This window comes from Trichechus manatus, unplaced genomic scaffold (genome assembly GCF_000243295.1).
Source record: "Trichechus manatus latirostris isolate Lorelei unplaced genomic scaffold, TriManLat1.0 scaffold00126, whole genome shotgun sequence".
Taxonomy (NCBI): domain Eukaryota; kingdom Metazoa; phylum Chordata; class Mammalia; order Sirenia; family Trichechidae; genus Trichechus; species Trichechus manatus.
Genome location: NW_004444062.1, coordinates 5,250,375 through 5,267,789, shown reverse-complemented (window position 1 = coordinate 5,267,789; position 17,415 = coordinate 5,250,375). Strand labels below are relative to the sequence as shown.

Sequence of the window (17,415 nt, the reverse complement as noted above, 5' to 3'; positions counted from 1 at the left end):
CTTCATCACTATAGAGGTGCCAAACCTGAGATTCAGAGGGGCAGAATTAGAACAGGAATCCAGACCTTTGGGCTCTCTGGCCAGGCCAGGGCTCTCTCCTTTGTGGAGGGGCAAGGAATGAGATGCCATCAGGCCCATGAGTCAACCTTGGGAGTTTCTGGGGGTATTTTCCTGCCCTTTCCATTCATAATCCAAGTACCTTCCAAATAGAAAGTGTTCAGTATTCTCCAGTTGAATGATCAAATGCTATGATCTCACAGGCACATGGTGGGGGGAGAGGGGTATAATGGGCGCAAATGTCGTATCACTTGGACATTTCAAATGGGAAGAGTTAGAGAAGGGAGTTGCATTCAGCAAATGGCAAGGGGTCATTCTCTACCCCATCCCACTGGCCTTTTTCAGGAACTATGCCTGGGGTCAACCAGCCTTCTCTAAGCCTAACTGCTGACCTCAGTGAAACTCTCTACAACTGGAATTTTAACTTTGTCTTCAATTTATGGCAGCATATAGAAGGTCCGGAGTCCTGCTGGCACAGTAGTTTAGAGCTCGGCTGCTAACCAAAAAAGTGGCAGTTGGAATCCACCAACCGTTCCTTGGAAATCCTATGGGGCAGTTCTACTCTGTCCTACAGGGTCTCTATGAGTCAGAATTGACCGACAGCAACAGGTCTTTTGGGCTAGAAGATCCATCTTTCGTGACTCCTTTTAACTGAGTGTATCAAGCCAACTTCCTGACGCATTTGAACAGAATTATATGAGACTTCACTACATAACCTGGGTGTTTAGGAAAACTGAGCTGGAAAACAGCTTCTCTGTGTTTTCTGAAACAACTTGGCTTCCAAGCCAAGTCGGTGTGGTTCCTTCCCCATGTTTTCTGGTTTCCCTGGGAAATTTCAAGGGCTGGAGACAGGATAATCAATCAGGACCTTTTCTCTGACATCACTCAGAGAATAGCCGGAACACACAGGTCATTACAAAGGACGTATGCATCGTTTATTTTCTCTATTGTCAGTGACAGGCAAAATAAGATCAGGCCCTGTTTCCTCTCAGACTGTGTATCTAGCTGGGCAGGATATGTTTTACCTGAATGTGCTTGTTTTTCACAGCCAGAGTCGGTGGCGTCCTCCCCCCAGTTCAACGATCCTCACCTGTACCTGTGGAATGTGACAGGCAACAGACTTTTGCACAGAGTGCAAGGAGTGATGCTGAAAACTCGGCCAGCTCAATGCACAGATTTTGTCAGCATCAAAAAACAACTTGAGATGTTGGCAAGAATGAAAGTTACCCACTACAGGTTTGCTCTGGACTGGCCCTCAATCCTTCCCACTGGCAACCTCTCCACGGTTAACCGGCAAGCTCTGAGGTACTACCGATGCGTGATCAGTGAGGGGCTGAAACTCAACATCTCCCCGATGGTCACGTTGTACTATCCAACCCATGCTCGCCTGGGCCTCCCCACGCCCCTGCTGCACAGCGGGGGCTGGCTGAACCCATCCACAGCCAAGGCTTTCCAGGACTACGCAGGGCTGTGCTTCCACGAGCTGGGGGACTTGGTGCAGCTCTGGATCACCATAAACGAGCCTAACCGCTTGAGTGACATCTACAACCGCACTAGTAAGGACACTTACAGGGCAGCCCACAACCTGCTGATGGCCCACGCCCTGGTCTGGCACCTCTACGACCGTCAGTACAGGCCTTCCCAGCGTGGGGCGGTGTCGCTGTCTCTGCACTCGGACTGGGCGGAACCTGCCAATCCATTTGCCGATTCTCACCGGAAGGCGGCCGAACGCTTCCTCCAGTTCGAAATCGCCTGGTTCGCAGAACCGATCTTCAAAACCGGGGACTACCCCTTGGCCATGAGGGAGTACATCGCCTCCAAGAACAGTCAAGGGCTCTCCAGCTCCACACTGCCTCACTTCACCGAGGACGAGAGGAGGCTGGTCAAGGGCGCAGCTGACTTCTACGCCCTGAACCACTTCACCACCAGGTTCGTGATGCACGAGCGCCAGAACGGCAGCCGCTACGACTCTGACCGGGACGTCCAGTTTCTGCAGGACATCACCTGCCTGAGCTCCCCCACGCGTCTGGCCGTGATGCCCTGGGGAGAGCGAAAGGTGCTGAGGTGGATCCGGAAGAACTATGGAGACCTGGATGTCTACATCACAGCCAATGGCATTGATGACCACTCTCTGGAAAATGATGAACTTCGAATATACTATTTAGAGAAATACATTCAGGAGGCTTTGAAAGGTAAGGCTCGGGGGCCATTTCAGATACAGTGAAGTGTGAGACTCCCAGGTAAAATGGACAGAAGAACTAGGGGAGGTTTGTTAGTGACAGGATAAGATTTGTTGGACCTCAAATCCTGTCAACTGGATTTTGTCCTAAAAACGCAGTTTTCTATTGAATTTTCAAAATTGTTTTCTTTGAGCATAAAAGTAACACAAGTTCCTTTTGGAACATCTGACAAGTATAGAAAAGTATTTTAAAAGCATAAAAAAATCGTCTGACATCTCACTCCCCAAAACAAGCACTGTTGATATCTGGATTACTTACTTCCTGTGCTTACTAGACATTTTTGATACATTTGAGCTCATACTATGATATACAGTCTTGTAGCCAACTTTTTTTTTTTTTATTAACATCACATTATAGTGTTTCATGTAATTAAACCTTCCTTGTAAACATTGTAATGGGTGCTTAATGTCCCATCAAATGGACATATTTCATATACTTGTCCACTCCTCTAAGGTTTGATATTTAGATTGTTTCTGATTTTTTGCTACTAGAAAGAATACTATGGTAGCTATCTTTGTATATAAATCTTTGTCTTCATTTCTGTTTATCTCCTTAGGATGGATTACCCAGTGAGGAATTATTGGGTCAAATGTTATAAACAGCAGTGTATGACAGCACTTATCTCACATAACCTTCTCAGTTTGGGCTATTACCATTTTTTTTTTTTTAATCTTAATTGTTTTTACATGTTCATGATGGCTTTGTTGAAGCAGCATAGAAGACCCCAGAAATTTATTCATTTATTTGAACAGTATTTATTGAGTACTTAACATGGGCAAAAATTGTTCTGGGTTTTATATTGCCACTGAACAAAGCAAAGATTACTATCCTCGTGAAGCCTGTATTTTTGTGGGATAAATACAGGCTTCACGAGGATAGTAATTAAATAGGTACAAATAGATAACGAAGCTACATAGTATGTCAGGTGGTGAAAAGCTATATGGAGAAAAACAGAGCGGGAAAGCAGGTAGGAGAACCCAGAGGGGGATGGGAGTAGGGATGCAATTCTAAATAAGGTGGTCAAGTAAGGCTTCGGTGATCTGGAGGAGTGAGACAGCAAACCATGCAGTTATCTGGGAGAAAAGTGTTCAAGGTGAGGAACAGCATATACAAAAACCCTAACATGGGAACATGGCAGGCCTGTTTTAGGATCAGGAAGGACGTCAGAGTTGCTGGAGAAGAATGAGCGAGGAGTAAAGTAACAGAGGACAAGGTCAAAGAGCTAAAGGAAGGGGGTAGATTGTGCAGGCTTAGTAAGCCATTGTTAGAACTGTGGCTTGTATTCTGAGTGAGATAGGAAGACACTGGAAAGTTTTAAATAGAAGGGTGAATGGTCTAACTTATGTTTTAAAAGAATCACTCTGGCCACTCTTTTGTGGATATACTGTACAGAAGCAAGAAGAGAAATGGGAAGACTTGCAATAGTCTAGGCAAGAGATAATGGTGGCTTGGATCAGAGTATTAAGAGTGGAGATGGTGAAAAGTGGCAAGATTTGGATGTATTTTGAAGGTTGAGTCAACAGGATTGGATATGGGGTATGAGAGAGAAGAGCACAGAATGATTCCAAGGTTTTGGCTAGGGCAACTAAAAGAACAGAGTGGCCATTTACCAGGTTAGAGGAAACTGTGGTAGGAATAGATTGTGGGGGTGGAGAGTTGAGACGAGGATTTGGTGTTGCACAGGTTGAGTCTGAGAGATCTATTAGACATCCAATTAGAGATATCAAGTAGGCTAATGGATATGAGTCTCAGGTTCAGAGGAGAGATCTGGGCTGAAGATACAAATTTGGAAGTCAAGAGCAGATGAATGTATTTAAAACAACAAGGCTGGATGAAATCACTAAGAGAGCAAACATAGAGAAGACGGCTGAGCCTTGGGACACTTCAGTATTCAGAGGTGAGGGAGATGAGGTGAAACCAGTAAAAAGGCTGAACAAGAGCCAGTGCTGTAAAAGGTAGCTAGAGGTAGTGTGCAGTCAAAGGAGGGTTTTTTTAAGGATAGAAGCTATTGCATGCTTATATGGAAATGATCCAGTAGTGGGCCTAAATTAATATATGAGAAAGGAGCAGGGAGAATTGCTGAAGCAATATCCTTGAGTAAGCAAGAGAGAGTTAACTTGGTTTGTGAGTTGAGGAGTCAGCCCTTGCTAGGAGCACAGACAGGTCACCCATAGTAACTGAAGAGAAGGCAGAATATATGAATGCAGATGCCAGTAGGTGGTAGATGTGACTGTGGGAGATGGAAGAACTTCTCTGAGTACTCAATTTTTCAGTGAAGTAGGAAGCCAGTTCATCACCTCAAAGCTAGGATGACAAAGGAAGTGCTGCTGTAAGTTTGAGGAGGGAGGGAAGGTGAAAAACAGTTGACTAGAACGAATGAAAGGACTAAGAAAGACGAAGTGTGGTTGGTGGGCAGCACACAGCATGTCTGAGATTCAGAATCAGGCCAAATAAGCAAGAATTTTCTGCTTGTGACCCTTTGAACAAAAGTGAATAAGTATATTTTACCTTCATGTTTCTGCTTAAATTTGTTTTCCCAAGTGTTTTTGGATTATTTATGAATCAAAGTTTTACTTCAAATTTTGTTTTAAAGTTAAAGCTCATTATTACATGTATTTTCACCATCTTTACATAGATCATAAAAGAATAAATGTCAACCATTTAATGAGAATCACTGCCTTCGATATCAGCTTGCTGCAGTGAAAACTAAATTTTTATTCAAAGATTTTATACTCCATTTGTGATTAATAATATTCATTTCTGATTTTTTTCAGCATACCTGATTGATAAAGTCAAAATCAAAGGCTATTACGCATTCAAACTGACTGAAGAAAAATCTAAACCCAGATTTGGATTCTTCACACCTGATTTCAAAGCTAAATCCTCAATACAGTTTTACAACAAATTGATCAGCAGCAGTGGCTTCCCTTCTGAAAACAGCAGTCCTAGATGCAGTCAGATGCAAAGAAACACAGAGTGCATTATCTGCTTATTTCTTGTGCAGAAGAAACCACTGATATTCTTTGGTTGTTGCTTCTTCTCCACTCTGGCCCTACTTTTATCAATCACCATTTTTCATAAGCGGAAGAGAAGAAAATTTTGGAAAGCAAAGAACTTACAACACATACCATTAAAGACAGGCCACAAGAGAGTTCTTAGCTAAACTGATCTGCATGATAGACAGTTAAGAAATTCACTCCAGTTCCATACACTGGTAACGTAGAGAAGTTGTAGAAAGAACAATTTGAGAAACTGGTGGTAACCAAGGTGGTGACAATCGATGTCTCTGCTATGTGGTTCAAGTGAATTTTCCCTTAGGTGTTGACTTGTGAATTTAGCTGTTGGATCTGAAGATGAAGGCTTCACTTAGATAAGCCATGAGGATTACTTGATACATTGCTTTATGAAGTCTGATGAGCTGTTTTTCATCATTCTTCTCTAGCTCTCTTCTATAAATACCAAGTTACTTACGATAAAAGAAATTATTTTTAAAAAGTGAAACTTTTCTTGTTAGACCCCATAGCAGAGATTTAAAACTCTTCTTTGAACTGGATCAAACCAAATCCGCTGCTGTCAATTCTGACTTAGCGATCCTATAGGGCAGAGTAGAACTACCCCAAAGGGTTTCCAAGGCTGTAATCTTTATGGAAGCAGACTGCCACATCTTCCTCTCACAGAGCGGCTGGTGGGTTCGAACCACAGACCTTTTGGTTAGCAGCTGAGTGCTTTAACCACTGTGCCACCAGGGCTCCTTTTGAACTGGATAGTCAGTGATATATTCTGTCACCTCTAACCAAGTGTTTTCCCTTTTAGCCACAGTGGTTCTCAAATGGAATGAAAAAATACAGTAGGGTAAGTAGTGCTTATCTATACCCATTACAGTATAGACTTAAGCACAGCCAATTCCTTAGTTTTTCTCAGTAGGAAAAAAAATTATAAAGCATTTATAAAGCATCTAACTTTGTGAGGTCTCTTATCATTAGATCTCCGATTTAAAAAAAGCAAGTAACTTCTACAATTTGTCTTATAGAAAGATCAAAGGACTAAGATTAAGGAGAGCTAGACCCAACTGTCTGTGAAACTGCCCCTTTAGACAAATTGCCATTATTCCTACTCACTTGATTGGCATGAGGTGACAAACAAGATATATTTAGGAAAGCTAACATTCTAAAAAGATGTAAAATTTTAGTAGTTATCAATAGTAGTCAGACAAAGGCCAGATTATTCAATAAGATTTGCTTTCCGCCCTAAGAAGCTTCACTGACATTGTATGCACAGAGACCTCTCAAGGTGCAGAATGCAGCCATATCTGGACCTAGCAACTGTAGCTCTGCATGCAGTTCAGAATGTTGATAGACTGAATGAGTTAAAACTGTTTTATTTTACATAGCACCTTTAGAGGCTGGGATTAAATAAATTTTAAAATCTGAATTTGAATGGACAGTGACTTTCTTGAACTCTGTGCGTAAGACTTGTTCACATTATATTCTAAACTCTGGAGGGAAAAACCTTAAATGTGCACTAAGTTTTTCTCTAGATAAGTCAACATTTAAATAACCATCCATTATACACAGTAGCTTACTGTCCATCCCCTCCAGGAATTTAGACTTTCTTAAGAATTAAAGGAAAGCTCTTTTGTTTAAAAAGCTTTCGTAGAATACTACCCTAAATTAAGACAGTTATTGTATTCCAGGTCTACTTATCTTAGAAGCCAATGTTAGTACAGAACTGAGATTCTAGTTGCTAATGAACAGCAGTAAGTTTCAAAGATACCATTCAAGAATCAAAATAATTGGTCAAGTCAAGCAAAAGCAAAGTGATGGGAAATCGATTTGCATTTGGCTGGCCAAATTTCAAATAATAAAATATTGCTTCTGTTTTTTTTCTGATTCTTCTCCCTGTCCCCCTGGCACACACTCCCCCAATCCTAGCAGTTTTTAGGTATACTTTCTACTCTGTCCTATAGGGTCACTGAGTTGGAATGGACTCCATGGCAATGGGTTTTGCTAGGAATTTCTCTTTGAGAACACTGTCAGCCTGAGGTTATGCATAAATACAGTAAGGAATGGTTAATTCTATTTTATTATGTTAAACCCGTTGCTGTCGACTGATAGCGATCCTATAGGACAGAGTAGAACTGCTCCACAGGGTTTTCAAGGCTGTAAATCTTTAACGAAGCTGATTGCCACATCTTTCTCCCATACAGTGGCTTGTGGGCTCTAACTGCTGACCTTTCAGTTAGCAGCCAAGTGCTTTAACCATTGTGCCATCAAGGCTTCATTTATCGTATTAACTGTGTGGAAAGAGAAGTTATTTAAAAGAATCACTTGGCTGGGTCTTTATCCCCTTTGTGCAATGTGGATTCAACCTGCCCCCGAAGCTCCAGTGAGTTTTCGACAGGAAAGCTGTCAGTTGAGCAACTCATTACCAACTTACTGGCCTCTTTTAACATCCAAGGTTTTGAAAAAGAAATGCAGTCAGCCACAGGGAAAACAAATATTTGAAATTAACCTTTGTTTTTCTTTCTCTCTAAATACTGCTTTTAAGTATTTTGTGCTCTTTAATTAAAGTATCTTGTGTTCATGGTTTACAAATCCATTAACTTTCACCATTTTTATACTGTTTAAGCTTAAAGCATATGACCTTTTTTTGAACTTGTCACCTTGACATAGCTCCTCAAAATAGGAAAATTCCTAACCCAATGCTTACACTTTTGCCACTTACAGATTATTTTACTAGTTTTTAAGACATCGTGCAAGATTTCTTAGGTATTTAATCTGGCTCATGCTCAATTATACTTATCAAAATATTTGTTTATTCACTTAAAAATTATAAAAGGTCAATTAGAAACTGTTGATAACTCTTGACAGGTAGCAAACATCTTTAGATTTCAGCTTTTCTATGGGGGATTTATTGGAAAAAAAACTTGTATCTTAAAGTCTTGATATACATTTTGTGTATTCAATATAAAACGTCTTTCACTAACAAGCCTTTGATGTATGTGGAAATGGTCAAAACGTAACTTCGGTGTTTAAAGAGCCTCTGGAAAATGAGGCCAGTACATTGTGACTAGTGTTTAATTTTCAATACAATTTATTCCAAATAAACTGGTTTACACTGATTATATTTAACTAGCAATCTGGTCAATTTTAAGAACTCTGAAATGTGAATGGGCTTGCATTGGTACTTTGCCCCAACAACTTCCTCCTCCCCTCCCCTAAACTGTGACAACTGGGTAAACTACTCCTGAGTATGTTTTCTCAAAGTTGGGAAAATAACGCATGAGTGCTTATCCATAGTAGACATAGGAGTCTTCCGGGGGGGAGGGAGGGAACTGGAACTAGACCTTCATTTACTATTCCAAAGTTACAACATGAAAATCACTTTGCTGCGACCAGCCTCCAAAAGTTATCCTGTAGAAGGCCAAACCCAAACCCAGCATACCAGGCCACTTCACTCTTGGGAGAAACCTCATTTATTCCCATCACAGCTGTTACTACCACCCATATACCAACAACCCCAATATTACACCTTCTCTATATTGCCACTTGGGGAATTCCTCCCTCAACTCTAGAAATCTTGTAACTTCCAAAATCCCTGGCAATCTGGGAATCATTCATTTGGCAAATACCTATGTGCCAGGTATTGGGAACACACCAGTGCACAAAACAAAGAACCCCATCCTCATAGTTACATTCCTGCGAGAGGAAGTATCCAATCAATACACGGTGAGTAAACCATGTTAGTTGCTGTTGAATAGATTCCTACTCATTGTGAGCCCATCCGTGCAGAGCAGAACTGCTCCACAGGGTTTTCAAGGCTGTGACCTCTTGAAAGTAGATTGCCAGACCTGTCTTCCGAGACATCTCTGGGTGAAGGTGAAGTGCCAACCTTTTGTGCCACCCAGGAACTCAAGTAAACTGTAAAGAATATTAAATTACAGGAGGCAGGGCAAAGATGGCAGAGGAGTCAGATGTTTTCTGTGGTCCCTCTTACAACAAACACCCAAAAAAAACAAGTAAATCAATTATATATGACAATCTAGGAGCCCTGAACATCAAAGCCAAAGTTGAGGAATTGGACTGAGCGGCAGGGGGAGGGAGAGACCATTCAGAAGCAGCAAGGAGTTGCCAGGCCTGACCCTGCAGGAACTGGCACCCTGTAGGCTGGATCGGCTGGCACACGCAGTGGGGCAAGCGGTGGGACTCAGGACGCGTTTTCCACATAGGGAGAGACCAAGTGGCGCAGGGTCAGCTCAAATCTCCAGAACTAGCAAGAAATGGCGCTCCACCGGTGAAAGATAAGTACAGGCTGGCCTACCCTGTGAATCTGAAGAAAAAAAAAAAAAAGAACCCCTCCTCTTGGGAAATACCTCTCTCCCAACTACCTGCTCCCTCCCCACTCTGCTCTGGGTACAGATCCCAGTCAGGCTTCAGAGGCTGCTGTGCTCCCTGGGCGGGAAGTAGGACCCATAGCAAACCCTGAGCCATCCTCCCAGCTTTGTAGAGGGAACAAATTAACAAACAGGAAAAAAATAATCTGCCAGCTCCCCTAAGCCAGGAACTCAGGGCAGGCAAGTCCCTTTGCCTAGGCACAGGCATAAAGGGTCCATGGACTTTGTATGCCTTTTACCCCTGTGTAGACCTGTGTGGGTCCATTTCAACAGCGTAGGTCCTCATTAGCACACTATACCAGGGTATATACCTGAAGCCTATTTTCATCTGTATCTGCTGTAAAGGGGGAATGGCAGATTCGTGACATTTGACACCTCCCTGCCCATTAAGCAGGGTCTTCACCTACCCATATCAGGGGCCTGAGGACTGGTGACTCCACACACTCCACCAAGCCACCAATGACAAGGGTGGAGAACAAGTGGAGAATCCCAGTCCTTACAGCCAACAGCATTGGGTGCCCATAGTCCAGCTGCAAAACCCATCTACTTATGTGCTCCAGGGAACAGGGACATGCCTTCCACCCAGACACTCATGGGCAGCAGTCAGCCCCCTGCCTTGATCAGCATGTGACGCCCTACTGCAGCCAGATACCTGCGCCTACTCCAATCACCCCTGCCCGTCTAGGAAATGTAGGTGAGAGCCTGTGCTATACATTCGGTGACCGACGGCCTGGACACCTGAGCTGAATTCACACAAGAAAAGTAAACGGACTCTTGGGCTCAAATACCTAGTAACAGCTCTAGCCACCTGGAGACAGGACATGAGAGCTTCAAAGATGCTAATAATTAAAGTAGCTCACACGAGCAGCCTATTTGGGCGTATCAAAACAAAACAAGAAACTAGGACACAGTAAGCAAACATAAAATAAATAACTTACAGATGGCTCGGAGACAATAGTCAAAACAAAATCACATAAAAAGGCAGACCACGAGGGCTTCAGCAAGCTACCAAAACAAAGAAAAAACCTTACGGAGGAAGAGAACTTCTTGGAATTATGAGGAGAATTCAAACATTAATATACAGAACTTTTCAAGAAATCAGGAAGGAGATCATACAAAATGCAGAGCAAGCCAAGGAACACACAGACAAAGCAATAGAGGAACTTAAGAAAGTTATTCAAGAGCATAATGACAAATTTAACAGGCTGCAAGAATCCATAGAGAGACAGCAAACAGAAATCCAAAAGATTAACAATAAAATTTCAGATTTAGACAGCTCAATAGAAAGTCATAGGAGCAGAATTGAGGCAATGGAAGTCAGAATTAGCGAGACTGAAGATAAAGCACTTGATACCAACTTATGTGAGGAAAAATCAGATAAATGAATTTTAAAAAATAAAGAAACTCTAAGAATTATGTGGGACTCCATCAAGAGAAATAACCTACGAGTGACTGGAGTACCAGAACAGGGAGGGGGTAACAGAAAATATAGAGAAAACTGTTAAAGACTTGTTGACAGAAAACTTCCGATACCATGAAAGATGAGAAGATATCTATCCAAGAAGCTCATCGAACCCCACAGAAGATAGATTCCAAAAGAAAGTCACTAAGACATTATAATCAAACTTGCCAAAAACAAAGATAAAGAATTTTAAGAGCAGCTAGAGATAAACGAAAAGTCACCTACAAAGGAGAATCAATAAGACTAAGCTCTGACTACTCAGCAGAAACCATACAAGCAAGAAGGCAATCGGATGACATATATGAAGCCTTGAAGGAAAAAAATTGCCAGCCAAGAATTATATATTCATATTCAGCAAAACTGTATCTCATATGATGACAAAATTAGGGCATTTCCAGACAAACAGAATTTTAGGGAATTTGTAAAAACCAAACCAAAATTACAAGAAATACTAAAGGGAGTCCTCTCGTTAGAAAATCAGTAACATCACATAACAACGCAAGACTAGAACACAGGACACAGCAACCAGGTATCAACCCAGATACAGAAGTCACAAAAATAAATCAAATCTAAAACACTGAAAATAAGTAAATAGAGATGTCAAGATGTAAAAGATGACAACATTAAAACAAAAAAAGAGGGACTAAAAAATGTAGTCATAGATCTTTCATATGGACAGGAGGTCAAGGCGATATAAAGAAATAAAAGACTGGTTTCAACTTAGAAAATTAGGGGTGAATAGTAAGGTAATCAAAAAGGAAACTAACAATCCTACACATCAAAATAAAAAACAAGAAAACCAAATACAAAATCAACAAGGAAAAAGATGAAAAGAAAATACATAAAGAAAAATGACTCAGCACAGAAAATTAAGTGGAACAAAGAAACTGTTAACAACACACACACAAAAAAGACATCAAAATGACAGCACTAAACGCATACCTATCAATAATTACACTGGATGTAAATGGACTAAATGCACCAATAAAGAGACAGAGAATGGCACAATGGATAAAAAAACACAATCCGTCTATATGCTGCCTACAAGAGACACATCTTAGACTTAAAGACACAAACTAAAATGCAAAGGATGGAAAAAAATATATCAAGCAAACAACACTCTAAAAAGAGCAGGAGTAGCGATATTAATTTCTGACAAAATAGACTTTAAAGCAAAATACACCATAAAGGACAAGGACACTATACAATGATTAAAGGGTCAATACACCAGGAGGAAGGACATAACCATAATAAATATTTACAGGGCTCCAAAATACAGAAAACAAACTATCACAGCATTGAAACAAGAAATAGCTCCACAGTAATAGGAGGAGACTTCGACACACCACTTTCAGTGAAGAACAGAACATCCAGAAAGAAGCTCAATAAAGACATGGAAGATCTAAATGCCACAATCAACCAACTTGATCTCATAGACATATACAGAACACTCCACCCAACAGCAGCCAACCATACTTTCTTTTCCAACACACATGAACATTCTCCAGAATAGACCCATACTGAGCCACAAAGCAAGCCTTAACAGAACCAAACCATCAAAATATTGCAAAGCATCTTTTCTGACCATAAAGACATAAAAGTAGAAGTCAATAACAGGAAAGGCAAGGGAAAAAATCAAATACATGGAAACTGAAAAATACCTTGCTCAAAAACTTCTGGGTTATAGAAGAAATTAAGGACAGAATAAAGAAATTCACAGAATCATATGAGAATGAAAACACATCCTACCAGAACCTTTGGGACACAGCAAAAAGCAGCACTCACAGGTCAGTTTACAGCAATAAATGCACACATCCAAAAAGAAGAAAAGGCCAAAATCAAAACATTAGCCCTACAACTCGAACAAACAGAAAGAGAGCAGCAAAAGAAGCCCTCGGGTGCCAGAAGAAAGGAAATAATAAAAATTAGAGCAGAATTAAATGAAATACAGAATAGAAAAACACTGAGAGCTACCAAGACCAAAAGCTAGTTCTTTGAAAAGATCAACAAAATTGATAAACCATCAGCCAAACTGACAAAACAAAAACAGGAGAGGAAGCAAATAACCCGAATATGAAATGAGATGGGTGATACCACAACAGATCCAACTGAAATTAAAAGAATCATAACAGAATACTATGAAAAATTGTACTCTTTAACAAATTTGAAAACCTAGAGGAAATAGACAAATTTCTAGAAACACATTATCTACCTAAACTAACACAAACAGAGGTAGAACAACTAAATAAACCTATAACAAAAGAGGAGATTAAAAAGGTAATTAAAAACTCCCAACGACAACAACAAAAAAGCCCTGTTCTACTTGGCTTCACTAGAGAATTCTACCAAACTTTCAGAGAACTTCATTCAATCCTTGGCAAGTCTCTATATTCAAGAGAAGGAAGAGTGATTTTTGGCAGTAAATCTCTAATAGTTGGGAGCAGGACAGTCTTCGCCGCTGGAGAATAGTTTTAACACCACTACTACTAAAGGTATTTCAGAGCATAGAAAAGGATGGAATACTCCCAAACCCATTCTATGAAGCCAGGATAACCCTGATACCAAAGTAAGGTAAAGACACTACAAAAAAAAAAGAAAATTACAGACCAATATCCCTCATGAACATAGATGCAAAAATCCTCAACAAAATTCTAGCCAATAGAATTCAGCAACATATCATAAAAATAATTGACCATGACCAAGTGGGATTCATACCAGGTCTACAGGGATGGTTCACATTAGAAAAACAATCAATGTAATCCATCACATAAATAAAACAAAAGAACCACAGGATCTTATCAATTGATGCAGAAAAGGCATTTGACAAAGTCCAACACCCATTCATGATAAAAACTCTCCCCAAAATTAGAAGGGAAATTCCTCAACATAATAAAAGGCATTTATACAAAATCAACAGGCAACATCATCCTGAATGGAGATAGTCTGAAAGCATTCCCCTTGAGAATGGGAGCCAGACAAGAATGCCCTTTATCACTTCTCTTATTCAACATTGTGCTCGAGGTCCTAGCCAGAGCAATTAGGCTAGGAAAAGAAATAAAGGGCATCCAAATTGGTAAGGAAGAAGTAAAAGTTTCCCTATTTGCAGATAATATGATCTTAAAACCCAAAAGAATCCACAAGGAAACTACTGGAACTAATAGCTTTCAGCAAAGTATCAGGATACACGATAAACATACAAAAATCAGTTGGATTCCTCTATACCAACAAAGAGAACTTCCAAATGGAAATCACCAAATCAATACCATTTACAATAGCCCCCAACATAAAATACTTAGGAATAAATCTAATTTAGAGACGTAAAAGACCTATACAAAGAAAACTACATTACTGCAAGAAACCAAGAAACCTACATAAGTGGAAAAACATACCTTGCTCATGCATAGGAAGACTCAACATTGTGAAAATGTCTATTCTACCCAAAGCAATCTCGATATACAATGCAATCTCAATTCAAATTCCAACCACTTTTTTTTTTTAATTGTACTTTAGGTGAAGGTTTACAGAATTGTTTCCCATTAAACAGTCCGTACACATATTGTTTTATGACATTGGTTAACAACTCCACGACATGTCAACACTCTCCCTTCTCGACCTTGGATGACTTTTTTTTTTTTGGTGGAAATATACATAGCCAAAGATACACCATTTCAAAACTTTCTACATGTACAATTCAGTGAGATCGATTACGTTCTTCTAATTGTGCTGCTATTCTCACTATCCTTTTCCAAATTATCCCATCACCATTGTCTTCAACTCACTGTCCCCTAGGCTTCCCATCAAACCTTTTTAGTTGCTGTTGTCAATTTGATCTCACATAATTCTTTTTGTTGTTGTTGTACTTTAGATGAAGGTTTACAGAATAGTTTTTCATTAAACAGTTAGTACACGTTGCCCTATGACAATGGTTAACCCCACGACATGTCAACGATGTCCTTACTCAACCTTGGGTTCCCTATCACCAGCTTTCCTGTTCTCTCCTGCCTTCTAGTCCTTGTCCCTGGACTGCTGTGCCTCATTAGTCCCGTTTTGTTTTATGGGGCTAATCCCCGGCTGAACGGTGAACCTCAGGAGTGACTTCACCACTGAGCTAAAAGGGTGTCTGTGGGCCATACTCTCAGGGTTTCTCCAGTCTCTGTCATGCCAGTAAATCTGGTCTCTTTTTGTGTGTTAGAATTTTGTTCTATATCCTTCTCCAGCTCTGTCCAGAGCCCTCTGTTGTGATCCTGGTCAGAGCAGTCAGTGGTGGTAGCTGGACACCATCTAGCTGTACTGGACTCAGTCTGGTGCAGGCCTTGGTAGCTGTGGTCCATTAGTCCTTTGGACTAATGTTTTCCTTGTATCCTGTTCTCTTCATTCTCCCTTGCTCCCAAAGCGGTGAGACCAGTGGAGTATCTTAGATGGCTGCTCCCAGGCTTTTAAGACCCCAGATGCTACTCACCAAGGTAGAATGTAGAACATTGTCTTTATAAACTATGTTATGCCAATTAGGCTAGATGTTCTCCCAGACCATGGTCCCCACAGCCCTCCACCCAGCAATTCAGTCCCTCATGGAGTTTGGATGTGTCTATGGAGTCCAACGACATTTTTTAATGAGATAGAGAAACAAATCACCAACTTCATATGGGAAGGGAAGAGGCCTCGGATAAGTAAAGCATTACTCAAGAACAAAGTGGGAGGCCTCACACTACCTGATTTTAGAACCTATTGTACCGCCATGGTAGTCAAAACAGCCTGGTACTGGTACAACATAGACCAATGGAACAGAGTTGAGAATCCACACATAGATTCAACCACCTATGAGCAGCTGATATTTGACAAAGGCCCAAAGTCCATTAAATGAAGAAAAGACAGTCTCTTTAACAAATGATGCTGGCATAACTAGATATCTACCTGCAAAGAGATGAAAGACATACCTCATACCATGCATAAAAACAAACTCAAAGTGGATCAAAGACCTAAATATAAACATGTAAAACTATAAACATCAGGGAGGAAAAAATAGGGACAACACTAGGAGCCCTAATACATGGCATAAACAGAATATAAAACATAACTAACAATGCACAAACACCAGCAGAGAAACTAGATAACTGGGAGCTCCTAAAAGTCAAACACTTATGCTCATCAAAAGGCTTCACCAAAGAGTAAAAAGACAACCTACAGACTGTGAAAAAATTTTTGGCTACAACATATCCGACCAGGGTCTAATCTCTAAAATCTACCAGATATTGCAAAACTTCAACCAGAAAAAGACAAATAACCTTATTAAAAAGTGGGCAAAGGATACGAACAGGCACTTCACCAAAGACGACATTCAGGTGGCTAACAGATACATGAGGAAATGCTCACAATCATTAGGCATTAGAGAAACGCAAATCAGTACTACAATGAGATACCATCTCACCCCAACAAGGCTAGCTCTAAGCCAAAAAATACAAAATAATAAATGTTGGAAAGGTTGTGGAGAGACTGGAACACTTATACTCTGCTGGTGGGAATGTAAAATGGTATAACCACTTTGGAAATTGATTTGGCGCTTCCTTAAAAAAAGCTAGAAATAGAAGTACCACAGGACCCAGCAATCCCACTCCTTGGGATATATCCTAGAGAAGAGCCATCACACGAACAGATACATGCACACCCATGTTCACTGCAGCATTTTTCACAATAGCAAAAAGAAACAATCTATATGCCCATCAACGGACGAATGGATAACAAATTATGGTAATACTCACACAATACTACACAACGATAAGGAACGGTGAATCCATGAAATATAACATGGAGGAATCTCAAAGACATTATACTGAAATTAGTCAATCGCAAAAAGACCAATATTGTATGAGACCACCATCATAAGAACTCAAGAAAAGGTTTAAACACAGAAAAAAAACATTCTTTGATGGTTATGTGGGTGGGGAGAGAGGGAGAGGGGAATTCACTAACTAGATAGTAGACAAGAATTATCTAAGGTGAAGGGAAGGACAACACACAATACAGGGCAAGTCAGACCACCGGACTAAACCAAAAGCTAAGAAGTTTCCTGAACACAACCAAACACTTCAAGGGACAGTGTAGCATGTGAAGGGGTCTGGGGACCATGGTTTCAGGGGACATCTAGGTCAACTGGCATTAACAGTTTAATAAAATGTTCTGCATCCCACTTTGGTGAGTGGTGTCTGGGGTCTTAAAAGCTGGTGAGCAGCCATCTAAGATGCATCAATTTGTCCCAACCCACCTAG

The 17,415-nt window shown here is 40.6% G+C and overlaps 1 protein-coding gene across 2 annotated transcripts in view; it reads left to right on the top strand.

Moving 5' to 3' along the window:
- The window catches only part of KLB (klotho beta), a 39,165-nt gene extending 33,371 nt beyond the window's left edge, over window positions 1-5,794 (top strand). The window contains exons 4-5 of one of the 2 annotated variants that reach the window (XM_004384669.2): window positions 1,106-2,249; window positions 5,072-5,794. In XM_004384669.2, coding sequence (XP_004384726.1) covers window positions 1,106-2,249; window positions 5,072-5,460 — 1,533 coding nt within the window. In that variant the 3' untranslated portion in view covers window positions 5,461-5,794. The remainder of the gene's footprint in view (window positions 1-1,105; window positions 2,250-5,071) is intronic. The other variant, XM_004384670.2, reaches the window with a different exon arrangement.
- Window positions 5,795-17,415: the final 11,621 nt, after the last annotated feature.